This window comes from Bombina bombina, chromosome 5 (genome assembly GCF_027579735.1).
Source record: "Bombina bombina isolate aBomBom1 chromosome 5, aBomBom1.pri, whole genome shotgun sequence".
NCBI classification, from domain to species: Eukaryota; Metazoa; Chordata; class Amphibia; order Anura; family Bombinatoridae; genus Bombina; species Bombina bombina.
The window spans coordinates 505,780,273-505,804,942 of NC_069503.1; the positions used below are offsets into that span (position 1 = coordinate 505,780,273).

The 24,670-nt window shown below is 43.4% G+C and overlaps 1 protein-coding gene across 1 annotated transcript in view; it reads right to left on the reverse strand.

Moving 5' to 3' along the window:
• The window catches only part of ELMO1 (engulfment and cell motility 1), a 1,021,083-nt gene that overhangs the window by 645,861 nt on the left and 350,552 nt on the right, over window positions 1-24,670 (reverse strand). The window contains exons 9-10 of the mRNA XM_053714416.1: window positions 16,572-16,671; window positions 16,042-16,193 (exon numbers count right to left, since the gene is read on the reverse strand). Coding sequence (XP_053570391.1) covers window positions 16,042-16,193; window positions 16,572-16,671 — 252 coding nt within the window. The remainder of the gene's footprint in view (window positions 1-16,041; window positions 16,194-16,571; window positions 16,672-24,670) is intronic.

A 24,670-nucleotide genomic window follows, 5' to 3' on the forward strand; every position in this document is an offset into this window, starting at 1 on the left:
AAAATCCATGAGCTTAAAGTATTACTACAAATTTAGCAGATAGAACCACATAACAAACATGATTTAAGTCCCCCTGTTCAATAACCCCCCTCAGAGGATATTAACCCATGATTCCTAATTTAAGATAAAAGGAGTCCCACTGGGACCCTACCTTTTCTCGTTAACATCACAAGAAAAAACACAAAATATACAGCGCTATAATCCAAGAAGATACCTGTGCCACTCTCCAACTATCTCCCCCAAATAGATAATATACCAAACTAATACTCTAATGAGAGGGCGCTATAGCTAAAGTAACTTGACACACCTAATCATATAAATAATACATACAATTGAAGATAAAGAATGTTCAATTTTACTCAGTATATAAAAAAGATATCAGGGACGTCTCCCTAATAAAGATACATGGCTCAATAAAAAACAATAAAAATCAATAAAAATAACAATATTACAATTATCTTTAAGGAATACCACCCTATTATAAAATCATGCGCAAAAATTATCAAAAAATATAGAAATTTGTTAAAAATTATATATAAAATACGGGTTTGTGGGTCAGATCACAACATATAAATCTTATGGTGAATCTTCAACTTATAATGTCCCTTTTTTTCGGAGTTAGTCCAATGGAACTTTCTGATAATATAACAGGTGTTAGTCCGATAGAGCTTTGCTGGTAATTTTGTAAGTGTAACTTTCACTCTATAGCTGTGATATGTAACAATGTTCCATTTGATATATGTATATAACAGTATCTGTTTAAGTACACCAAAGTGTATTGTTTTATGTACTTTGTATCCGTATATCACCTCTGAATGTGGACAGTTGTAACAGTGACTCACGTAATGTTGCAGCAGCTCCGGTCAGATTGCTGCTGGTGTCGGTCTTATTGCCTTTATCACGCCGCTCTTTGCGTGTGTGAGGCTTGTCAGCCTTAAGCTTTTCGTCCTCTGTAAAAAGACTCACCACTCCTTGCGTATGAAAGTCCTGCTGGATCCCGGCTGACAGCCCCTGGGATGTAAGACACGCCGTTTCCTGCGTGTGAATGATCCGCTGTGTCCCGGTTCAAATAAAGTGGATGGTTTGAGCAAACACCCGCTCTTAGCGTATTACACGCGCGGGCTAAAACTAGGTACCTAGTGTTATGGGTTCTTGGCAGGCGAGCAACTTCCTCCTTCTACGCGTTTCACCCGTATATCTGGGCTTTTTCAAGATCCTGAACCGGGACACAGCGGATCATTCAAACGCAGGAAACGGCGTGTCTTACATCCCAGGGGCTGTCAGCCGGGATCCAGCAGGACTTTCATACGCAAGGAGCGGTGAGTCTTTTTACAGAGGACGAAAAGCTTAAGGCTGACAAGCCTCACACACGCAAAGAGCGGCGTGATAAAGGCAATCAGACCGACACCAGCAGCAATCTGACCGGAGCTGCTGCAACATTACGTGAGTCACTGTTACAACTGTCCACATTCAGAGGTGATATACGGATACAAAGTACATAAAACAATACACTTTGGTGTACTTAAACAGATACTGTTATATACATATATCAAATGGAACATTGTTACATATCACAGCTATAGAGTGAAAGTTACACTTACAAAATTACCAGCAAAGCTCTATCGGACTAACACCTGTTATATTATCAGAAAGTTCCATTGGACTAACTCCGAAAAAAAGGGACATTATAAGTTGAAGATTCACCATAAGATTTATATGTTGTGATCTGACCCACAAACCCGTATTTTATATATAATTTTTAACAAATTTCTATATTTTTTGATAATTTTTGCGCAATATTTTATAATAGGGTGGTATTCCTTAAAGATAATTGTAATATTGTTATTTTTATTGATTTTTATTGTTTTTTATTGAGCCATGTATCTTTATTAGGGAGACGTCCCTGATATCTTTTTTATATACTGAGTAAAATTGAACATTCTTTATCTTCAATTGTATGTATTATTTATATGATTAGGTGTGTCAAGTTACTTTAGCTATAGCGCCCTCTCATTAGAGTATTAGCTCGTTAACATCACATCAGATAATGAAGTAAAATGAAACGATCTTACCGGAATCTACGCAGTGGAACAGGAACACGACCCTTCAAGTGTGACAGATAGTAGCCTCGCCTCTGACATAGTCTTGAGCGAATAAAGGCAGGCAGCGAAACTCGCCAACGCTGATTACCAAGGAGCTGTTGATATGAGTCTGGATGGTTTCGCAGAAAGACTCTCCCTGGACTATAACCTTCATCCATGCTCTCACTGAGAGGCTGACAGGACTACTTAAAACTCCAGTCCCATTTTACCTAAAGGCAAAGAATGACTGGGGGATGAGGGAAAGGGGGGAGGTATTTGAAGTCTTTGGCTGGGGTGTCTTTGCCTCCTCCTGGTGGCCAGGTTCTGAATTCCCAAAAACAGAATTTATGTTTACCTGATAAATTACTTTCTCCAACGGTGTGTCCGGTCCACGGCGTCATCCTTACTTGTGGGATATTCTCTTCCCCAACAGGAAATGGCAAAGAGCCCAGCAAAGCTGGTCACATGATCCCTCCTAGGCTCCGCCTACCCCAGTCATTCGACCGACGTTAAGGAGGAATATTTGCATAGGAGAAACCATATGGTACCGTGGTGACTGTAGTTAAAGAAAATAAATTATCAGACCTGATTAAAAAAACCAGGGCGGGCCGTGGACCGGACACACCGTTGGAGAAAGTAATTTATCAGGTAAACATAAATTCTGTTTTCTCCAACATAGGTGTGTCCGGTCCACGGCGTCATCCTTACTTGTGGGAACCAATACCAAAGCTTTAGGACACGGATGAAGGGAGGGAGCAAATCAGGTCACCTAAATGGAAGGCACCACGGCTTGCAAAACCTTTCTCCCAAAAATAGCCTCAGAAGAAGCAAAAGTATCAAACTTGTAAAATTTGGTAAAAGTGTGCAGTGAAGACCAAGTCGCTGCCCTACATATCTGATCAACAGAAGCCTCGTTCTTGAAGGCCCATGTGGAAGCCACAGCCCTAGTGGAATGAGCTGTGATTCTTTCGGGAGGCTGCCGTCCGGCAGTCTCGTAAGCCAATCTGATGATGCTTTTAATCCAAAAAGAGAGAGAGGTAGAAGTTGCTTTTTGACCTCTCCTTTTACCGGAATAAACAACAAACAAGGAAGATGTTTGTCTAAAATCCTTTGTAGCATCTAAATAGAATTTTAGAGCGCGAACAACATCCAAATTGTGCAACAAACGTTCCTTCTTTGAAACTGGTTTCGGACACAGAGAAGGTACGATAATCTCCCGGTTAATGTTTTTGTTAGAAACAACTTTTGGAAGAAAACCAGGTTTAGTACGTAAAACCACCTTATCTGCATGGAACACCAGATAAGGAGGAGAACACTGCAGAGCAGATAATTCTGAAACTCTTCTAGCAGAAGAAATTGCAACTAAAAACAAAACTTTCCAAGATAATAACTTAATATCAACGGAATGCAAGGGTTCAAACGGAACCCCCTGAAGAACTGAAAGAACTAAATTGAGACTCCAAGGAGGAGTCAAAGGTTTGTAAACAGGTTTAATTCTAACCAGAGCCTGAACAAAAGCTTGAACATCTGGCACAGCGGCCAGCTTTTTGTGAAGTAACACAGACAAGGCAGAAATCTGTCCCTTCAGGGAACTTGCAGATAATCCTTTTTCCAATCCTTCTTGAAGGAAGGATAGAATCCTAGGAATCTTAACCTTGTCCCAAGGGAATCCTTTAGATTCACACCAACAGATATATTTTTTCCAAATTTTGTGGTAAATCTTTCTAGTTACAGGCTTTCTGGCCTGAACAAGAGTATCGATAACAGAATCTGAGAATCCTCGCTTCGATAAGATCAAGCGTTCAATCTCCAAGCAGTCAGCTGGAGTGAAACCAGATTCGGATGTTCGAACGGACCCTGAACAAGAAGGTCTCGTCTCAAAGGTAGCTTCCAAGGAGGAGCCGATGACATATTCACCAGATCTGCGTACCAAGTCCTGCGTGGCCACGCAGGAGCTATCAAGATCACCGACGCCCTCTCCTGATTGATCCTGGCTACCAGCCTGGGGATGAGAGGAAACGGCGGGAACACATAAGCTAGTTTGAAGGTCCAAGGTGCTACTAGTGCATCCACTAGAGCCGCCTTGGGATCCCTGGATCTGGACCCGTAGCAAGGAACTTTGAAGTTCTGACGAGAGGCCATCAGATCCATGTCTGGAATGCCCCACAGCTGAGTGACTTGGGCAAAGATTTCCGGATGGAGTTCCCACTCCCCCGGATGCAATGTCTGACGACTCAGAAAATCCGCTTCCCAATTTTCCACTCCTGGGATGTGGATAGCAGACAGGTGGCAGGAGTGAGACTCCGCCCATAGAATGATTTTGGTCACTTCTTCCATCGCCAGGGAACTCCTTGTTCCCCCCTGATGGTTGATGTACGCAACAGTTGTCATGTTGTCTGATTGAAACCGTATGAACTTGGCCCTCGCTAGCTGAGGCCAAGCCTTGAGAGCATTGAATATCGCTCTCAGTTCCAGAATATTTATCGGTAGAAGAGATTCTTCCCGAGACCAAAGACCCTGAGCTTTCAGGGATCCCCAGACCGCGCCCCAGCCCATCAGACTGGCGTCGGTCGTGACAATGACCCACTCTGGTCTGCGGAATGTCATCCCTCGTGACAGGTTGTCCAGGGACAGCCACCAACGGAGTGAGTCTCTGGTCCTCTGATTTACTTGTATCTTCGGAGACAATTCTGTATAGTCCCCATTCCACTGACTGAGCATGCACAGTTGTAATGGTCTTAGATGAATGCGTGCAAAAGGAACTATGTCCATTGCCGCTACCATCAACCCGATCACTTCCATGCACTGAGCTATGGAAGGAAGAGGAACGGAATGAAGTATCCGACAAGAGTCTAGAAGTTTTGTTTTTCTGGCCTCTGTCAGAAAAATCCTCATTTCTAAGGAGTCTATTATTGTTCCCAAGAAGGGAACCCTTGTTGACGGAGATAGAGAACTCTTTTCCACGTTCACTTTCCATCCGTGAGATCTGAGAAAGGCCAGGACAATGTCCGTGTGAGCCTTTGCTTGAGGAAGGGACGACGCTTGAATCAGAATGTCGTCCAAGTAAGGTACTACAGCAATGCCCCTTGGTCTTAGCACAGCTAGAAGGGACCCTAGTACCTTTGTGAAAATCCTTGGAGCAGTGGCTAATCCGAAAGGAAGCGCCACGAACTGGTAATGTTTGTCCAGGAATGCGAACCTCAGGAACCGATGATGTTCCTTGTGGATAGGAATATGTAGATACGCATCCTTTAAATCCACCGTGGTCATGAATTGACCTTCCTGGATGGAAGGAAGAATAGTTCGAATGGTTTCCATCTTGAACGATGGAACCTTGAGAAACTTGTTTAAGATCTTGAGATCTAAGATTGGTCTGAACGTTCCCTCTTTTTTGGGAACTATAAACAGATTGGAGTAGAACCCCATCCCTTGTTCTCTTAATGGAACGGGATGAATCACTCCCATTTTTAACAGGTCTTCTACACAATGTAAGAATGCCTGTCTTTTTATGTGGTCTGAAGACAACTGAGACCTGTGGAACCTCCCCCTTGGGGGAAGTCCCTTGAATCCCAGAAGATAACCTTGGGAGACTATTTCTAGCGCCCAAGGATCCAGAACATCTCTTGCCCAAGCCTGAGCGAAGAGAGAGAGTCTGCCCCCCACCAGATCCGGTCCCGGATCGGGGGCCAACATTTCATGCTGTCTTGGTAGCAGTGGCAGGTTTCTTGGCCTGCTTTCCCTTGTTCCAGCCTTGCATTGGTCTCCAAGCTGGCTTGGCTTGAGAAGTATTACCCTCTTGCTTAGAGGACGTAGCACTTTGGGCTGGTCCGTTTCTACGAAAGGGACGAAAATTAGGTTTATTTTTTGCCTTGAAAGGCCGATCCTGAGGAAGGGCGTGGCCCTTACCCCCAGTGATATCCGAGATAATCTCTTTCAAGTCAGGGCCAAACAGCGTTTTCCCCTTGAAAGGAATGTTAAGTAGCTTGTTCTTGGAAGACGCATCAGCCGACCAAGATTTCAACCAAAGCGCTCTGCGCGCCACAATAGCAAACCCAGAATTCTTAGCCGCTAACCTAGCCAATTGCAAAGTGGCGTCTAGGGTGAAAGAATTAGCCAATTTGAGAGCATTGATTCTGTCCATAATCTCCTCATAAGGAGGAGAATCACTGTCGACCGCCTTTATCAGCTCATCGAACCAGAAACATGCGGCTGTAGCGACAGGGACAACGCATGAAATTGGTTGTAGAAGGTAACCCAGCTGAACAAACATCTTTTTAAGCAAACCTTCTAATTTTTTATCCATAGGATCTTTGAAAGCACAAATATCCTCTATGGGTATAGTGGTGCGTTTGTTTAAAGTGGAAACCGCTCCCTCGACCTTGGGGACTGTCTGCCATAAGTCCTTTCTGGGGTCGACCATAGGAAACAATTTTTTAAATATGGGGGGAGGGACGAAAGGAATACCGGGCCTTTCCCATTCTTTATTAACAATGTCCGCCACCCGCTTGGGTATAGGAAAAGCTTCTGGGAGCCCCGGCACCTCTAGGAACTTGTCCATTTTACATAGTTTCTCTGGGATGACCAACTTGTCACAATCATCCAGAGTGGATAATACCTCCTTAAGCAGAATGCGGAGATGTTCCAACTTAAATTTAAATGCAATCACATCAGGTTCAGCTTGTTGAGAAATGTTCCCTGAATCAGTAATTTCTCCCTCAGACAAAACCTCCCTGGCCCCATCAGACTGAGTTAGGGGCCCTTCAGAAATATTAATATCAGCGTCGTCATGCTCTTCAGTATCTAAAACAGAGCAGTCGCGCTTACGCTGATAAGTGTTCATTTTGGCTAAAATGTTTTTGACAGAATTATCCATTACAGCCGTTAATTGTTGCATAGTAAGGAGTATTGGCGCGCTAGATGTACTAGGGGCCTCCTGAGTGGGCAAGACTCGTGTAGACGAAGGAGGGAATGATGCAGTACCATGCTTACTCCCCTCACTTGAGGAATCATCTTGGGCATCATTGTCATTGTCACATAAATCACATTTATTTAAATGAATAGGAATTCTGGCTTCCCCACATTCAGAACACAGTCTATCTGGTAGTTCAGACATGTTAAACAGGCATAAACTTGATAACAAGTACAAAAAACGTTTTAAAATAAAACCGTTACTGTCACTTTAAATTTTAAACTGAACACACTTTATTACTGCAAATGCGAAAAAACATGAAGGAATTGTTCAAAATTCACCAAATTTTCACCACAGTGTCTTAAAGCCTTAAATTTGGAAGCTTTAACCCTTAAAATAACGGAACCGGAGCCGTTTTGAACTTTAACCCCTTTACAGTCCCTGGTATCTGCTTTGCTGAGACCCAACCAAGCCCCAAGGGGAATACGATACCAAATGACGCCTTCAGAAAGTCTTTTCTAAGTATCAGAGCTCCTCTCACATGCGACTGCATGCCATGCCTCTCAAAAACAAGTGCGCAACACCGGCGCGAAAATGAGGCTCTGCCTATGCTTTGGGAAAGCCCCTAAAGAATAAGGTGTCTAAAACAGTGCCTGCCGATATTATTATATCAAAATACCCGGATAAAATGATTCCTCAAGGCTAAATATGTGTTAATAATCAATCGATTTAGCCCAAAAAAAGTCTAAAGTCTAAATAAGCCCTTTTTGAAGCCCTTATTTACAATCGTAATAAACATGGCTTACCGGATCCCAGAGGGAAAATGACAGCTTCCAGCATTACATCGTCTTGTTAGAATGTGTCATACCTCAAGCAGCAAGAGACTGCTCACTGTTCCCCCAACTGAAGTTAATTGCTCTCAACAGTCCTGTGTGGAACAGCCATGGATTTTAGTGACGGTTGCTAAAATCATTTTCCTCATACAAACAGAAATCTTCATCTCTTTTCTGTTTCTGAGTAAATAGTACATACCAGCACTATTTCAAAATAACAAACTCTTGATTGAATAATAAAAACTACAGTTAAACACTAAAAAACTCTAAGCCATCTCCGTGGAGATGTTGCCTGTACAACGGCAAAGAGAATGACTGGGGTAGGCGGAGCCTAGGAGGGATCATGTGACCAGCTTTGCTGGGCTCTTTGCCATTTCCTGTTGGGGAAGAGAATATCCCACAAGTAAGGATGACGCCGTGGACCGGACACACCTATGTTGGAGAAAGTAATGATTGCAGCTGTGGGCTCTTCCCCTTTAAGATGAAAAAGTGTATTAATATAACAGTGTTGGTAATGCAAAACTGGGGAATGGGTAATAAAGGGATTATCTATCTTTTTAAACAATAATAGTTTTCAGGTAGACTGTCCCTTTAACTAAGATGGGTCACACATTCTGCAGCTGCATTGCTCAGCCAGTCTTAGTTATATAAGGCATGTTGAACAGAGAGGAGCACACTCTTTTAGTAAAAACAAACAAACTATATGCTTCTATAATTTATTTTCCTTTAAATTTAGTCTGAAAACGGTAGGTTTTCCACTTCTGAGAATAGGAAGTGCACACAGCTGACTTTAGAAGCATAACTTTGCTTTATATTTGTCCCTAACTGGCTTCATCAGACTAAGATAAACTGCAAAACAAAATGGCAGTGGCTAGCAGTGTCTATTTCAGTAACAAGTTTGGATTGGTTCCTCCAAATAAGGCAAGTGGAGGGTGGAGTTTGGTTATTGAAAAAAATGTTCATATTAACACTGCAGATCTTCTCATTACAAAGTGTTCACTGTCCCTTTAAAGATATGGCAGCAATACTGATTTGAGCTGAATATCTCAAGCACAGAAATAAGAATATTTGGCCAATTCTTCTACTACCTGTTGTGGTTACCAAATCGAGCTTTCCCAAGAGTGTTTCTTTCAATTACAAATAATTTCAGTATGCTCCTTTTCATTTACTGTTAAGGGACTATGATATTTGATAAACTGCCTGCTCTAATACTTAAGAGCATTTCATTTTAAGACTAGCAACCCACATAGGGGTTAAACACATAGTAGAAGTACCGCTCAGCACCAAAGGACACTGCTGGTCCAGAGTGGAAACTGCCACTGACACAATGAGCAGTGTTAGTCACACAACACCACCTCTGTACTGCACTGCTAGTTACTATTTTCTTTGCAAGGGTTAAACACATACAAGTGCAGGATCACACACTAAAGACTAATAAAGTGAAGGTCCATTTTGATGAATTAGTGCCTGGTTTTTAATAAACCTATTAAAAACAAGGGCACTTTAATTCATCAAAATTGACATTTCACCGTTTTCTTCAAAAACTTACCTTTTAATCCTGGCAGCCGCTCCAGCACTTCCTCCGCCCGTCGCAAGCTGTCTTCGCGGGTCCAAAATGACCAATCCGGCTTCCTCCAATCACAGTGTTGCATCAGGCCAAGATTCCCCCAGGGGGGAAGCTGTGATTGGAGGAAGCCTGATTCGTCATTTCTGACGTCTGCAGAGGCTTCCGATGGGCGGGGGAATCGCTGGAGCGGCATTTAGGATTAAAAGGTAAGTTTTTAAAGAAAACAGTGAAATGTCAATTTTGATGAATTAAAGTGCCCTTGTTTTTAATAGGTTTATTAAAAACCGGGCACTAATTCATCAAAATGGACCTTCACTTTAAGGCTCTTTAGCTAGAGAGAATTACTGATAAATCAAAACTGCACACATTTTGTAAAGCAATTTGATTTCTTTTTTTTCTTTTTTTTTTTTTTTTAAATAGAGGGTGAGTAAATGCCATATATTTTATCTAATTATCTGTTGTTATTATTAAAGTTCAGAGAAAAAATATTTGGAGCATGAAAAAAGTCAATGACAGGGAATTTCAATTATAGTGATTAAATAGAAACAAGTACTTGAGCATGACCTTTACATTTCTGTATGGAAATAAAATAGAAAGCTGGTATGAAAAAAAAAAAGTCAGTCACAGAAGTTATCCTAGATGATGACCCATTACTAAAACATAAATTATGCTTACCTGATAATTTCAGCTTATTGAAAGAGTATTGCTCTTTTTCTTCTTAAAAGGGAAGAGTCCACAGCTGCATTGATTACTTTTGGGAAATACAGAACCTGGCCACCAGGAGGAGGCAAAGAAACCCCAGCCAAAGGCATAAATACCTCCCCCACTTCCCTCATCCCCCAGTCATTCTGCCGAGGGAACAAGGAACAGTAGGAAAAATATCAGAGTGAAAAAAGGTGCCGGAAAAACAAAAAATTCACAGCCACATCATAGAGATAAAAACATGGTCGGGAGCTGTGGACTTTTCCCTTCAGAAGAAAATTAAATTATCAGGTAAGCATAATATACGTTTTTCTTCTTAAAAGGGAAGAGTCCACAGCTGCATTCATTACTTTTGGGACAAGAATACCCAAGCTAGAGGACACTGAATGCAAACAACGGGTGGGTACAAAAGGCGGCCCCTTTGAAAGGCACCACAGCCTGATTACTCGACACCAGAAAAAAGTATAGACGACACGGGTGAAAACCCGAAGCCCATTTACTTGCACATTAGTTACACCGCCAGCAAAGCCAAACTAAACCACTCAGTCCCCGAGTTCGTCAAGCCCAAACAACCGAGGAGTCAACCCCGCGGATCACAACTCCCATTAAGGTACCCGGCCAAGACAAGGACAGCTATCTGCCCCCAAAAAGGAGAACAGAATCTCATGAAAACTCCAAAGAATCAATTCACTTTGCAGAACATAGAATAACCCATGGTTGTCGTACAATAGCAAGGCCCAGGGAGAACACCCTAGAACTCAACGACCGAAGAAAGAGATCCATACAAAGGGAAACATGTCCCAAAAAGGACTCGAGGAACACCCTCATATCCCTGACCCTGTACCATACCCAAAAGGTACTCCAGGAAAATCATGAGTTCCCCGTTACCTCATACTAAATCTAGATCTGCACGCTAGACAGCAGAGACAGCAGAAATAGGATAACTATCCCAGCAGCTAGTAAAAAGTTCTCCAAAAAGAACACCAACTGCTGAACAGGAACTCCCAATGACCAGTTTACAGGTAGAAAGCCGACTCACAGTTGCTAAACCCAATGCAGAAAGCGAAACCCAATGCAATTAGCTGTAGCTGGTTACACCCTCAAAGTGCAATAGCTGTAGCTGGATTCAACTGCAAACCTTCCAAGGGCTCACAGCCCTCCGAATATTGACTCCAAGGAACGCCCCCTCCCAGCACCGAACGCCAGTGGAAAAGAGGAGGACATCCAAGACATCCCACAAAGGAGAGAATCGACTCTAAAGAAAAACGGTCAACCCTGCATAGAGTAACCGACCCCCAATCTTCTCTTTAGGATAATGGTCCTAGCCCAAAGGCTAGTCAAGACCAAAGACAAGAGTCCCAGACTTCCGGAAGAGAAAAGAAGGGATAATGTAGGAACAAAGCCCTGGTTAGAACGCTGACTGTTACTACAAACAATATGCTACCATGAGTCAGGATAGACATTGTGCTTGGGTGCGAATTCCCCTATACGGCTGTCTTCTCAAAAAACAAGGAACACTTCCCAAGGGAAGAAGGTCCTCAGACCCTCAGCATCCATATATCAAAATCCAACATATAGCAGGAGCCCTATAGGGATCAAACCCTCAGCTTTCCGCTGCAGGAACGGAGGAACCAGTCACTACATCGCAAATCCCCTTCCAGGATTCTGAAACGCAAGAGGAAAAAACCCTTGCAAGGTAAGACACCAAGGACCCACAGGTCGCTCCAAATACTAAGGTATCTCCAAACCCGGAGAACCCTACCTCCCGCTCTAGAAGAGGAAGGATGAAACAACGGAAAACCACCCTACCATAGAGGCGAGACCCCTCGTCCATATCGCCAACCCAGGTGAAGATACCTGGAGTCTACAGGAACAGTGTAAATGCGACAAAAGACCAGTAGGGGACCGTCAGAGTGACCTAAAGCCTAAGCCACAAACAGATAGGCATCTCTCACAGAGCCCCAGCCTCTACGGAGAGAGGCCTGCGGGACCATAAACATCTAGAGTGAGAACGAACCATCCACACCCATCCAAGGAGAGACACAGACCCAGGTCAGGGTCCTCGAAAAAGAAATCAATCAAAGATCCAACTTCCAGAGGAACCCTAAGCTGCCTCCTACAAGGAGGAATGCACCTCTAAAGTCCGTAGACTTAGCGATCTAGCAATAGCCTCAAACCCAAGAGTCACAAGGACTTCCATAACGGTCTAAGATTCAGCACCCAGGGCACTTGGATCGCAAAGAAATCTCTTAGGCAAGCGTTAATATGTGCTACTCACAGGCAAGGTAGCAACTAACAGCCAAAGACGAAAGAGAACCCTGTACCCTGCTCACCATCCCAGAGAATCGTACTTAAGACACCGCCCACGAAGCCCCTAACAGAGCATAGGGGATAAATGGTCAACTACCTGATCCCAGAAAGGCGGCCCTCCATAACCGACCTAGACTCTTCACTGACAAGCCCCAAGGCTAGAGTTGCAATGAGGACGGAAAGACACACGATCGTCGAGACCATGGTCAGACCAAGGGTAATGGAAGAGACAACAGCCTGAGAACCTTGAAGGATCTATCTTCCAAAAATCTTCTTTAAGCAGGCAAAAGCTGGAGCTTCGCAGCTCTCCACAGAAGGCAGGAAACCCCTGCACACCAACTCTTAAGAGTAACACAACCCTAAGAAGAGAAAGAACATGCCCGCGCATCCAGACCATATGATCCACCCAAGGTGGGAAGGAAGGAAACTCCACCACCGCAATAAAATGCTTAACAGGCTAGAGTCAGCGTCCAGAAGAACCTCGAGTGAAAATGCAAAACATTAATCACTCGGCACACCAGACCAAAAAGGTCACACACATTTCCCAACTCCAAAGAATGGAATAACGGTTCTGAGTCCCCGGGGACCTGAAGAGCCATGATGACGTCTGCAAAAAAAGACCGTATCCCAGGCGAGAAGCCCGAACAACCAACCTAGATTGGCTCATAACCTTCCGTTCGGAGGTGTTGTATTGAAACAACAGGCCTCATACTTCAGTAGGATCCGAGCCCGGAGTCCATAGAATAGGCCAAGTGACATTCAAAATTCAACAGGATTAATCAGCACCACGAGGGTGACATGAACCCTTGAAACAGTCGAAAAAGCATCCGACCAGTACCTGCCTGATATAAGGACACTCTAGAACTGCCCAAGGTCCAAGAAAATTTGTCCCAAAGGATCAATAAATGAACTAGAAAAATAAAATTCTATTATTCAACAAGCGCGCCACTTCCAAGGAAGTGCCCACGCAACGTAAATCGCAAGTATCAGTTCCAGAGAAGAACGTTCCTAAAAATGAAAATCTAACAGGCATGAGCTTAAGAAAAAACAAATTAAACACATCCATCCGGATTAAAAAAATAAAATGAAGGCAGCACCCATCGGGTGAACACCCAAGGTGAATGAGGACGACAACGGGATTAGCCGATTAAAAGCCCCATTCACCCAAGCTCAGAACTGGAACCGAAAAACAAAGAAAAAGAAAAATATGGCGACGTTAAGGAGATTGGCTTTATCCCCAAACGTCAGATCCCTTTTGCAATCCAGCTTCTAAGGATTCGGCCCGCTAGGAATGGGATCCTCTAACATTGCCAAAACATGTCTTAAAAGAAAACGAAGGTGAGCCAGCCTATAACGGAAGGCAAAATCATCTCTCGCTGGATCAACTGAAGACCCTGGCCCCGAGATAGGGGCCACTGAAACCTCAGGAACCAATGCTTTCCCAGAAGGCCGAACTGAATTGGGCGATCTCACGCTCGATGGGCCATGGTTAACGGAACACAGACAGTATCTTAGAAATACTTCACTTGGGAGATATAAACAATTCAGCGCCATAGAAATGTCCATGCGGAACCGTGCCGTAATCTCTGCAGGAAACAAGCCACCCTCCGGAGAAGGAGTAAAGGCCATAGGGACACCTGTTTGCGAAGCCGGGAAATGGACTGGGGCACTCGCTTCACGGGTCATGGAAACCTCGGAGGTGGATGGCTCAACGCACTCTAAGCTCCCTGCTTTGGGAGAAGAGAGTACTCTAGAACGGCAATCGGAACATAACTGATGGGCATTGATTACCCGGGCCATTTCATATTCATCACAAGACACATCCTCCGTATCGGAGGCATCCATGTCGCGCATAGCAGAATCCTCCATAATCTTGGGATTACAAAAATGACAAAAAACTAACTGGCACCCTTTAACACCCCCAATGGCTGGGACACTCACCACCTCCTGTGAACCAGACAACCCACGAGCAAGACTCTTTCGGTCGCACACAGTCAGCATACGGAAGTGAAAAACAACGTAATCGCACCCGTGACGAGTTGCACCATGTCAGTCACGAAAAGGGCGTGCAATTTTGAAGATTGCGTCAATAAAAGGCTGTTATGTTTCAAAAAGGCAGAGAGCCTAAGTATAGCTACACATTTGCAGATAGAACCATATACCAAACATGATTAAAAGTCCCCCCTGTTCAATAACCCCCTCAGGAGATATTAACCCATGATTCCTTATTAACATAAAAGGAGTCCCACAGGGACCCTACCTTGTTTCCTTAACATCACATTCACATATCAAAATAAAATGAAACGATCTTACAGGAATCTACGACGTGGAACAGGAACACCGCCCTTCAAGTGTGACAGATAGTAGCCTCACGTCTGACATGGACTTGTGTGAAGAAAGGTAGGCAGCGAAACTCGTCAACGCTGATTACCAAGGAGCTGTTAATATGAGTCGGGATGGGTTCGCAGGAAAACTCTCCCTGCATCTCCGGACTCTAACTTTCATCCATGCTCTCACTGAGAGGCAACAGGACTACTTAAAACTCCAGTCCCATTGCGAAGAGTACTACCCTCCACAAGAGACTCTCTCGAACTTCTGGCACTTCTCTGCCAACCTCCTGTGACGAAAGGCAAAGATTGACTGGGGGATGAGGGAAGTGGAGGAGGTATTTAAGTCTTTGCCTCCTCCTGGTGGTCAGGCTCTGTATTTCCCAAAAGTAATAAATGAAGCTGTGGACCCTTCCCTTTTAAGAAGAAAAAGAGCAATACTCTTTCAATAAGCACAGCTATTGTTTGTGTTCTTTTGGCAATGCCTATTCCTGTAAAACTAGTTTTTTTTTTAAATTAGATTATTGGTCCAGGGCACCAGCTGCCAACCTGGAAGTGTTACAAATGTTTTAAGTTTTATTTAAAGTATATAATTCTTGAATTTATATAAATAACTATCTTGACAGTTAAATTTCAAAGACAACTAAGCATTGTTTAAAACAGATGGAGAATACCAGAAGAAAATATAAATCAAGTCACAGAAATTAAATGTAACACAATCAAGAGCAGAAGCCTGCACCTATCGTAAACTGAGGAAAGAAAAAAAGAAGATATCAACTTCACCCCCTAGTAGTGAAAACAAAGAAAACTTTCAGATGTATGGACAGCCTGTTTACTAATGCCTACAAAAAAGGGCTTAGACAATCCAGAAGGTCATGCCTAAACAAGGCTACAAACCCATCCCAAATCCAATGTGTGCGTGCACGAAACTTGCCAGATTCATGGGAGTGTACCACTAAATTGTATGTCCCATACCTAATAAACCGTTGGTTTGTACTGGCAGTTAAGGACTTGTGTCCATAGAAAGAGGGTGAGAATATAGAGCTTGTTACATTTAAATGCAATTTACTTCTATTGTCAAATTTTCTTAGTTCTCTTGGTATCTTTTGCTGAAAAGCAGGAACGTAAGCTTAGGAGCCTAAGTATCCCTTGGACAAAGAATATCATGGGAACAAAGCAAATTTGATAATAGAAGTAAATTGGAAACTTTTTTAATATTGTATGGTCTGTCTAAATCATAAAAGAATATGTTTGGGTTTCATATCCCTTTAAAAAAAAAAACACATAAACAAAACAAAAAAGAAAAAAATACCCTTGAAGATGTGGTATCAACTGTCCAATAGTGATCTCTTGTGCCACTTTTTGATATAGATCATGACTGTTAAGAACCATAGACTCCAGGATAGCTAGCGATCTTTGCAAAATGGAGACATCCATTGCTGACTTGTTGACATAACTTGCTATCTACAAAAAAAAAATTAAAACATATATATAAAGTTAAGTTAAATAATGAATATGCATCTCTAATATAAAACAGGCTTATTTCATCTATCGTCCTATAATTGACAGTTCAGTAATAAATGGCTCAGTTAATTAAGAGCAATAAACTTCTAACTGCCATGCTCATATACACATTTAGAGAGTTATAAACACATTTAGTTCTCAGAAAATTATTATTATTTTATTACAATGAACAGAGTAAGCATAGCACCTACAGATTCTTGGAACCAACACTATGCAGAATAACTTAATTTATCTGGAACAAACAATTAAACATATGCAGATGGAGAACCACCTACAATTAAAATTCATTCTGGTTTCTATAACGCTTGATCCACTCACTTTTTTAATAAACGCCACAGAAAAAGTATCCCACGATACAATGCCATGATCCATTAGCTCCACAAATGCAGTTAAGGTAAAGGATAACATTTCTCCAAAACTGTAAGAGAGACAATTGCCAGCTTGAAAAATCTTAATGCCATACGTAGTAACATAGCACCATGGATTTTTACTAAAAATTATAAAGCTGAAGACAGACATTTATTGTGAGAGAAGCTTAAAAGCGTGCAAAAGAGCAGAAACATTGTGAGATCCTAGAAATAAGATGGTTTAATGAAAGCAATAATTCACAGGCTTCATGCAACTTAAATTGTAATGAAAAATAATAATTGTGTTGACAAATTGGCCCCTATTTATCAAGGGCTGGCGGACCTGATCCAACACTGCGGATCAGGTCCGCCAGACCTCGCTGAATATGGTGAGCAATACGCTCACAAGAGCTGCTGGTGCAACGCCGTCCCCTGCAGACTCTTGGCCAATAGGCCGCCAGCAGGGGGGTGTCAATCAACCCGATCGTACTCGATCGGGTTGATTTCCGGCGATGTCTGTCCACCTGCTCAGAGCAGGTAGACAGGTTATGGAGCAGCGGTCTTTGTGACCGCTGCTTCATAACTGCTGTTTCTAGCGAGCCTGCAGGCTCGCCAGAAACACGGGGCATCAAGCTCCGTATGGAGCATGATAGATATGCCCCTATAATTGAAAATATAAATTCTAGGGGTTTTATAACTTGTATTTTAGTATAAGCAATGAGAGATTATAATTTATGTTTATAATTCAAAGTTAACATATCTTATAGAGGTGACGGATAAACCAAATATATAATTTTAAGCTGAATATCAAATTCTCAATAAAACAAAAAATAATTCATTCATTCATTAATAAAAAGTGAATTGGATTACTAAATAAATACAAAAATAAGTTTAAAATTAAAAGGTGTAGTCTGTGAGTTAAAATATGTACTTCTACCCACTGAAAATTAGAACAGAATAGACAAATATTGCATTGTGTTAATGGTCTGACTTATGAAAAATAATAAATATAAAATGGTGATAACATGTATATCTGTAAAAAATATTTGAAAACATAATTTATGCTTACCAGATAAATTCCTTTCCTTCCGGACAGGGAGAGTCCACGGCTTCATTCCTTTCTGTTGGGAAATACAACACCTGGCCACCAGGAGGAGGCAAAGACACCCCAGCCAAAGGCTTAAATATCCCTCCCACATCCTCATTAACCCAGTCATTCTGCCGAGGGAACAAGGAAAAGTAGGAGAAACATAAGGGTATAAATGGTGCCAGAAGAATAAAATAAATAATAGGGGACCGCCCATAGACAAGAAAAAATGTGCGGGGGCCGTGGACTCTCCCTATCTAGAAGGAAAGGAATTTATCTGGTAAGCATAAATTATGTTTTCCTTCCTAAGATAGGGAGTCTACGGCATCATTCCTTACTGTTGGAAAAACTATACCCAAGCTCCAGAGGACACTGAATGAATAACGGCAGGGAACAAAAAGGAAGTGGCAGACTCTATTCTGAGGGCACCACAGCCTGCAAATATTTTTTCCCGAAAGCTGCTTCACCCGAAGCAAAAACATCAAACTTGTAAAAGTTTGAAAAAGTATGTAAGGAGGACCAGGTAGCCGTCTTACAAATCTGATCCACAGAGGTGTCTTTCTTAAAGGCCCAAGAAGAAGCCACTGCTCTAGTGGACTGAGCTGTTATTCTCTCAGGAGGACAATGTCCCGCTGTCTCATAAGCTAAGCAGGTGACACTCCTTAACCAAAAAGATAGGGAAGTCAAAATAGCCTTCTGTCCCTTACGCTTCCCAGAATAGACAACAAACAAAGAAGAAGATTGTCTAAACTCCTTAGTAGCCTGAAGATAGAACTTCAAGGCGCAAACCACATCCAAATTGTGAAGTAAGCTATCCTTTGATGAAGAAGAATTAGGACACAAGGAAGGAACCACAATCTCCTGATTGATGTTGCGATCTGACACAACCTTAGGAAGAAAACCTAAATTTAGTACGTAATACTGCCTTATCTGCATGAAATATCAGATAAGGGGGCTCACATTGCAAAGCAGAGATCTCAGAAACTCTCCATGCAGAGGCAATAGCCAATAAAAAGAGAAGCTTCCGAGATAACAATTTAATGTCAACGGAATGAAGAGGCTCAAACAGAACCTGTTGCAAAACCCGAAAAACAAGATTTAGGCTCCAAGGAGGAGTCACAGATCTAAACACAGTTCTGATCTTAATCAGAGCCTTAACAAAGGACTGCACATATGGAATCTCAGTCAGTCTCTTGTGCAACAAAACCGACAGGGCCGAAATCTGTCCTCCTCAGGGAACTAGCAAAAAGGCCAGTCTCCAGCCCATCCTGGAGAAAAGATAAGATCCTGGCAACCTTAACTCTATGCCAGGAAAAACCACGCTCTTCACACCAGAATAAGTAGGTCCTCAACATCTTGTGGTAGATACGCTGAGTAACTGGTTTACGAGCTTGAATAAGAGTATCAATGACACTCTCAGAGAAACCTCTCCTGGCTAAGACTAAGCATTTAATCTTCACACAGTCAGCCTCAGAGAATCTAGATATTGATGAACAAATGCACCTTGTATCAGCAGGTCTCTGCAACAAGGTAACTTCCACAGAGGAGATGAAGAAATCCCCACTAGATTCGCGAACCACGTCCGTGGCCACGATGGAGAAATCAGGATTACGGATACCCGCTCCTGCTTAATGCGGGCCACCACTTGAGGAAGAAGCGATAATGGAGGGAAAAGATATATGAGTTTAAACCTCCAGGACACTGCTAGTGCATCTATTAGATCCGCTTAAGGATCCCTCAAACCCATATTTAGGTAGCTTAATATTGAGACGGGACGCCATGAGATCTATCTCCTGCATTCCCCACTTGCTGCATATCTCTGCAAACAGCTCAGGATGGAGAGACCATTCCCCTGGATGGAAGGATTGTCTGCTGAGAAAATCCACCTCCTAGTTGTCCACACCCAGAATGTGGATCACTGACAGCGAGCAGCTGTGGGCGTCCGCCCACTCCAGAATTTAAGATACTTCCTTCATCGACAAGGAACTTCTCGTTCTCCCCTGATGGTTGATGTAAGCCACCGAGGTAATAATGTCAGATTGGAATCTGATAAACTGGGACAAACCCAGAAGTGGCCAAGCCATCAATGCCTTGAAGATTGCCCATAGTTCCAAAATATTGATCAGGAGGGAGGACTCCTCCTGAGTCCCAAACAGCTCCCCATCAGGATAGGCTTGAGGCTGTAGTCACAATCTCCCAGGATGGTCTTAAGAAGCATGTCCCTCGGGACAGATGATCTGGACAGAGCAACCAAGTGAGCAATTCTCTCGACCGGCTGTCTAATACAATCTGTTAAGACAGATCTGAATGATCGCCGTTCCACTGCCTCAGCATGCACAGTTGTAAAGGTCTGAGACGGAACCTGACAAAAGGAATGATGTCCATGCAGGACACCATGAGACCAATCACCTCCATACACTGAGAAACAGTGGGACTCGAGGAGGTCCGGAGGGCAAGACATGCCGAAGTTAGCTTGCAACGTCTCTGGTCTGTTAGAAATATCCTCATGGTTATGGAGTCTATTATAGTACCCAGGAATCCCACCCTGGTACTTGGGACAAGTTTATCTTCTATCCATGTGATCGAAGGAGACTGAGAAGGGACTCTGAGAATTCTTCCGCAAGATGAAAGGATGATGCTTACACCAGAATATCGTCCAAGTATGGGGCTACTGCAATACCCTGAGTTCTGGCAAAGGCTAGAAGAGCCCCCAGAACCTTTGTAAAGATTCTTGGAGCAGTAGCTAGGCCAAACGGAAGGGCAATGAACTGGAAGTGCTGGTCCAGGAATGCAAACCTCAGGAACTAAAAGTGTTCCCTATGGATTGGAACATGAAGGTAAGCCTCCTTCAGATCTATAGTGGTCATAAACTGGCCTTCCTGAATAAAAGGAAGGATGGACCTTATTGTCTATCTTGAAGGAAGGGACACTGAGAAATTTGTTTAAGCACTTTAGGTCCAGAATTGGTTGGAAAGTTCCCTCCTTCTTTGGGACCACGAAAAGATTTAAATAAAACCCCAAACCTCTTTCTTCGATAGGCACCAGAAGAACAACTCATAAGGAGGATAGATCCCGAACGCACCCTAGAAAGGTATCCCTCTTTTCTGGTCTGGTAGACAGATTCGAGAAAAGGAATCTGCCCATTGGCGGATGAGATTTGAAGCCTATCTTGTATCCCTGAGATACCACCTCCAGGAACCACTGATCCTGTACGTCCTTGAATCAGGCATCTGAAAAAAGACAGTCTGACCCCTACACGATCCAATTCCGGATCGGAGGCCGCCCCTTCATACCGATTTGTTTTCGGCGGGCTTCTTATTCTGCTTGGATTTATTTCAGGACTGAGCCGGCTTCCAAGGACTGGGTTGCTTGGGCTTGGAGGAGGATTGTTGTCATTGGGATTTGTCAGAACGAATAGAACAAAAATAAAAAGATTGTCGTCCCTTTGACTTGTTGTTCTTATCTTGCGGTAGGAAGGCACCCATAGGGAAGTCTCCCTATGGGTGATGGGGGAAACCAGACGTGCCCAGTGTGCTTAGAGGAATGTGGCTGCACCTCACTGACAAGGCCCATAGGAGGCCAAAACGATCGTCTGGGGTTGTCATGTTCCTTGTTCAGAGGAGAATTGCCTGGTATTTCGGGGCTGGACTGACCTTACTTGGCAGGATCAGACTGATATACTTCAGGAAAGTTTTCTTCTGTGAAAAGCACACTGGTCTAAAAGAGGCTGCTTCCGGGTGGTAAATCGCCATAGAACAAGCCACTGAGCTGTTGTTCGTTCCTGGTAGAGCGCTTCTCTTTTTGTATGCAAATTATTATGACCCTGGGGAAGTCTCCCTATGGGTGATGGGGGAAACCAGACGTGGACTCCTTGCCCAGTGTGCTTAGAGGAATGTGGCTGCACCTCACTGACGAGGCCCATAGGAGGCCGAAACGATCGTCTGGGGTTGTCATGTTCCTTGTCCAGAGGAGAATTGCCTGGTATTTCGGGGCTGGACTGACCTTACTTGGCAGGATCAGACTGATATACTTCAGGAAAGTTTTCTTCTGTGAAAAGCACACTGGTCTAAAAGAGGCTGCTTCCGGGTGGTAAATCGCCATAGAACAAGCCACTGAGCTGTTGTTCATTCCTGGTAGAGCGCTTCTTTTTTTGTATGCAAATTATTATGACCCTGGGGAAGTCTCCCTATGGGTGATGGGGGAAACCAGACGTGGACTCCTTGCCCAGTGTGCTTAGAGGAATGTGGTTGCACCTCACTGACGAGGCCCATAGGAGGCCGAAACGATCGTCTGGGGTTGTCATGTTCCTTGTTCAGAGGAGAATTGCCTTGTATTTCGGGGCTGGACTGACCTTACTTGGCAGGATCCGACTGATATACTTCAGGAAAGTTTTCTTCTGTGAAAAGCACACTGGTCTAAAAGAGGCTGCTTCCGGGTGGTAAATCGCCATAGAACAAGCCACTGAGCTGTTGTTCGTTCCTGGTAGAGCGCTTCTCTTTTTGTATGCAAATTATTATGACCCTGGGGAAGTCTCCCTATGGGTGATGGGGGAAACCAGACGTGGACTCCTTGCCCAGTGTGCTTAGAGGAATGTGGCTGCACCTCACGGACGAGGCCCATAGGAGGCCGAAACGATCGTCTGGGGTTGTCATGTTCCTTGTTCAGAGGAGAATTGCCTGGTATTTCGGGGCTGGACTGACCTTACTTGGCAGGATCAGACTGATATACTTCAGGAAAGTTTTCTTCTGTGAAAAGCACAATGGTCTAAAAGAGGCTGCTTCCGGGTGGTAAATCGCCATAGAACAAGCCACTGAGCTGTTGTTCGTTCCTGGTAGAGCGCTTCTCTTTTTGTATGCAAATTATTATGACCCTGGGGAAGTCTCCCTATGGGTGATGGGGGAAACCAGACGTGGACTCCTTGCCCAGTGTTCTTAGAGGAATGTGGCTGCACCTCACTGACGAGGCCCATAGGAGGCCGAAACGATCGTCTGGGGTTGTCATGTTCCTTGTTCAGAGGAGAATTGCCTGGTATTTCGGGGCTGGACTGACTTTACTTGGCAGGATCAGACTGATATACTTCAGGAAAGTTTTCTTCTGTGAAAAGCACACTGGTCTAAAAGAGGCTGCTTCCGGGTGGTAAATCGCCATAGAACAAGCCACTGAGCTGTTGTTCGTTCCTGGTAGAGCGCTTCTCTTTTTGTACCCATGCCTCCGGTAACTGTAGAAATAATGGAGTCCAGGCCTGGGTCAAATAAAATCTCTCTTGAAAGGAAGAAAAAGGAGTCTGGACTTAGAAGTCATATCCGCAGACCAAGACTTCAACCAGAGCGCCCGGCAGGCTAGGACCGTAAAGCCAGAGGCCTTTGCATTTAGGTGAATAATTTGCATTTTCACATCACAAAATTAGCAATTCTCAGAGCTTTAATTCTGTCTTAAAATATCCTCGAGGGGAGACTCCACCTTAGTGAGTTTTGACAAAGAGTCGCACCAGTAGGTAACTGCAGCCACCGGTTGAAACAAAAATCCCATATGTTAAAACATCTTTCTCAGAAAGGTTTCCATTTTCTTATCCATCGGCTCCCTGAGCGAAGAACTATCCTCAAGTGGTATAGTAGTATGTTTAGCAAGCATAGAGATAGAACCATTCACCTTAGGAATGGAGTCCCACAAATCTAGTTGAGAATCCAGGATCAGGAACAACTTTCTAAAAGTAGACGAGGGGGAAAAAGGAAGAACCAATTCTTTCCCATGCATTCTTAATAATGTTCGCCATCTTAACCGGCACAGGAAAAGTCAAAGGGACTTTCCTGTCTTCGTAAACTCTGTCTAATTTAGGTATCATAGTTTCTTCAGGCAGTGCGGCCTCTTGAACCTCTAATGTAGACAGAACCTCCTTTAAAAAAAAAATGCAAGTGCTCAATTTTAAATCCAAAGGACAGTTCCTCCGCAGTAGGAGGCTTAGACGCTAAGGACTATGAACCAGAAAGTTCTCCCTCTGAAGCTACAGAGGTTAACTCATCATCGGATAACTGGGACATAATAGCTAAATCCGATAAATATTTACATGACTCTGGGTCAGGAGAGCTATGTTTAACCTTTCTCTTGCGTTTGTTAGAGTGAGGTAATGCACTGAGGGCCGCAGACACCGCCATTTGTAAATGCATGGCAAAGTCCGCAGGAAGAAGGTCCCCTCCGAATGGAGGATTAGATTTGCTACGGGGAACTGCATGTGGAGTGGATAATGTAGCAAGGGTAGTATTCTCACGGGACGCCGAGTCCTAAGAGGTAGACGGATCAGAGTAACTAAGAGCCTTAGCAGGCTTGTCTCCCTTCTTAGACTTTATAACAGTGTTAAGGCATGTGAAACATAATTGGGTGGGCCAGAAAACCACAATCTCCTCACAATATAAACAGGTATGATTTAGTACAGAAGAAGTACCTTCTAACATGTCCGAGTCCTCCATAGCTCAGGTTATACCCACAGAAGGACACAAATAAAAATGTTTTTTTTTTTTTTATTATAGAAAACTGCACCTTTATACTCCCAATGGCTGGAGCACTCACCACCTCCTAGACCCAGACAGTAAACAGAGGAAACACTCTCCTCAGGTTCAAGTCTCAGCCAGAATGGAGGAAATGAACATAGACCACACCTGGTTACATGGAGTGCAAGACAGTACTTCCCTTGTTATTACAAGTACAGCAACTAATAGGAGCTGTGCAACACTTTCAAAAACGAAAGTGAAACTTAAAAGTGAAACCTGTTGGTTCCAGCCAAAAACACACAGTCTATCAGCCCAGGAAAAAAATTACACAAAGCACCATGTAAATAATTAATACACTGAACACTCTGAAGGGGGTTCAATAAACCCCCTTCAGAGGATATTAACACTGGATCCTATCAAGGTATAAAGGAGCCACACTGTGACCCTGTTATAGCATTTTATGTGTAAAAATTAAAACAATCTTACCTCCAGGATCCA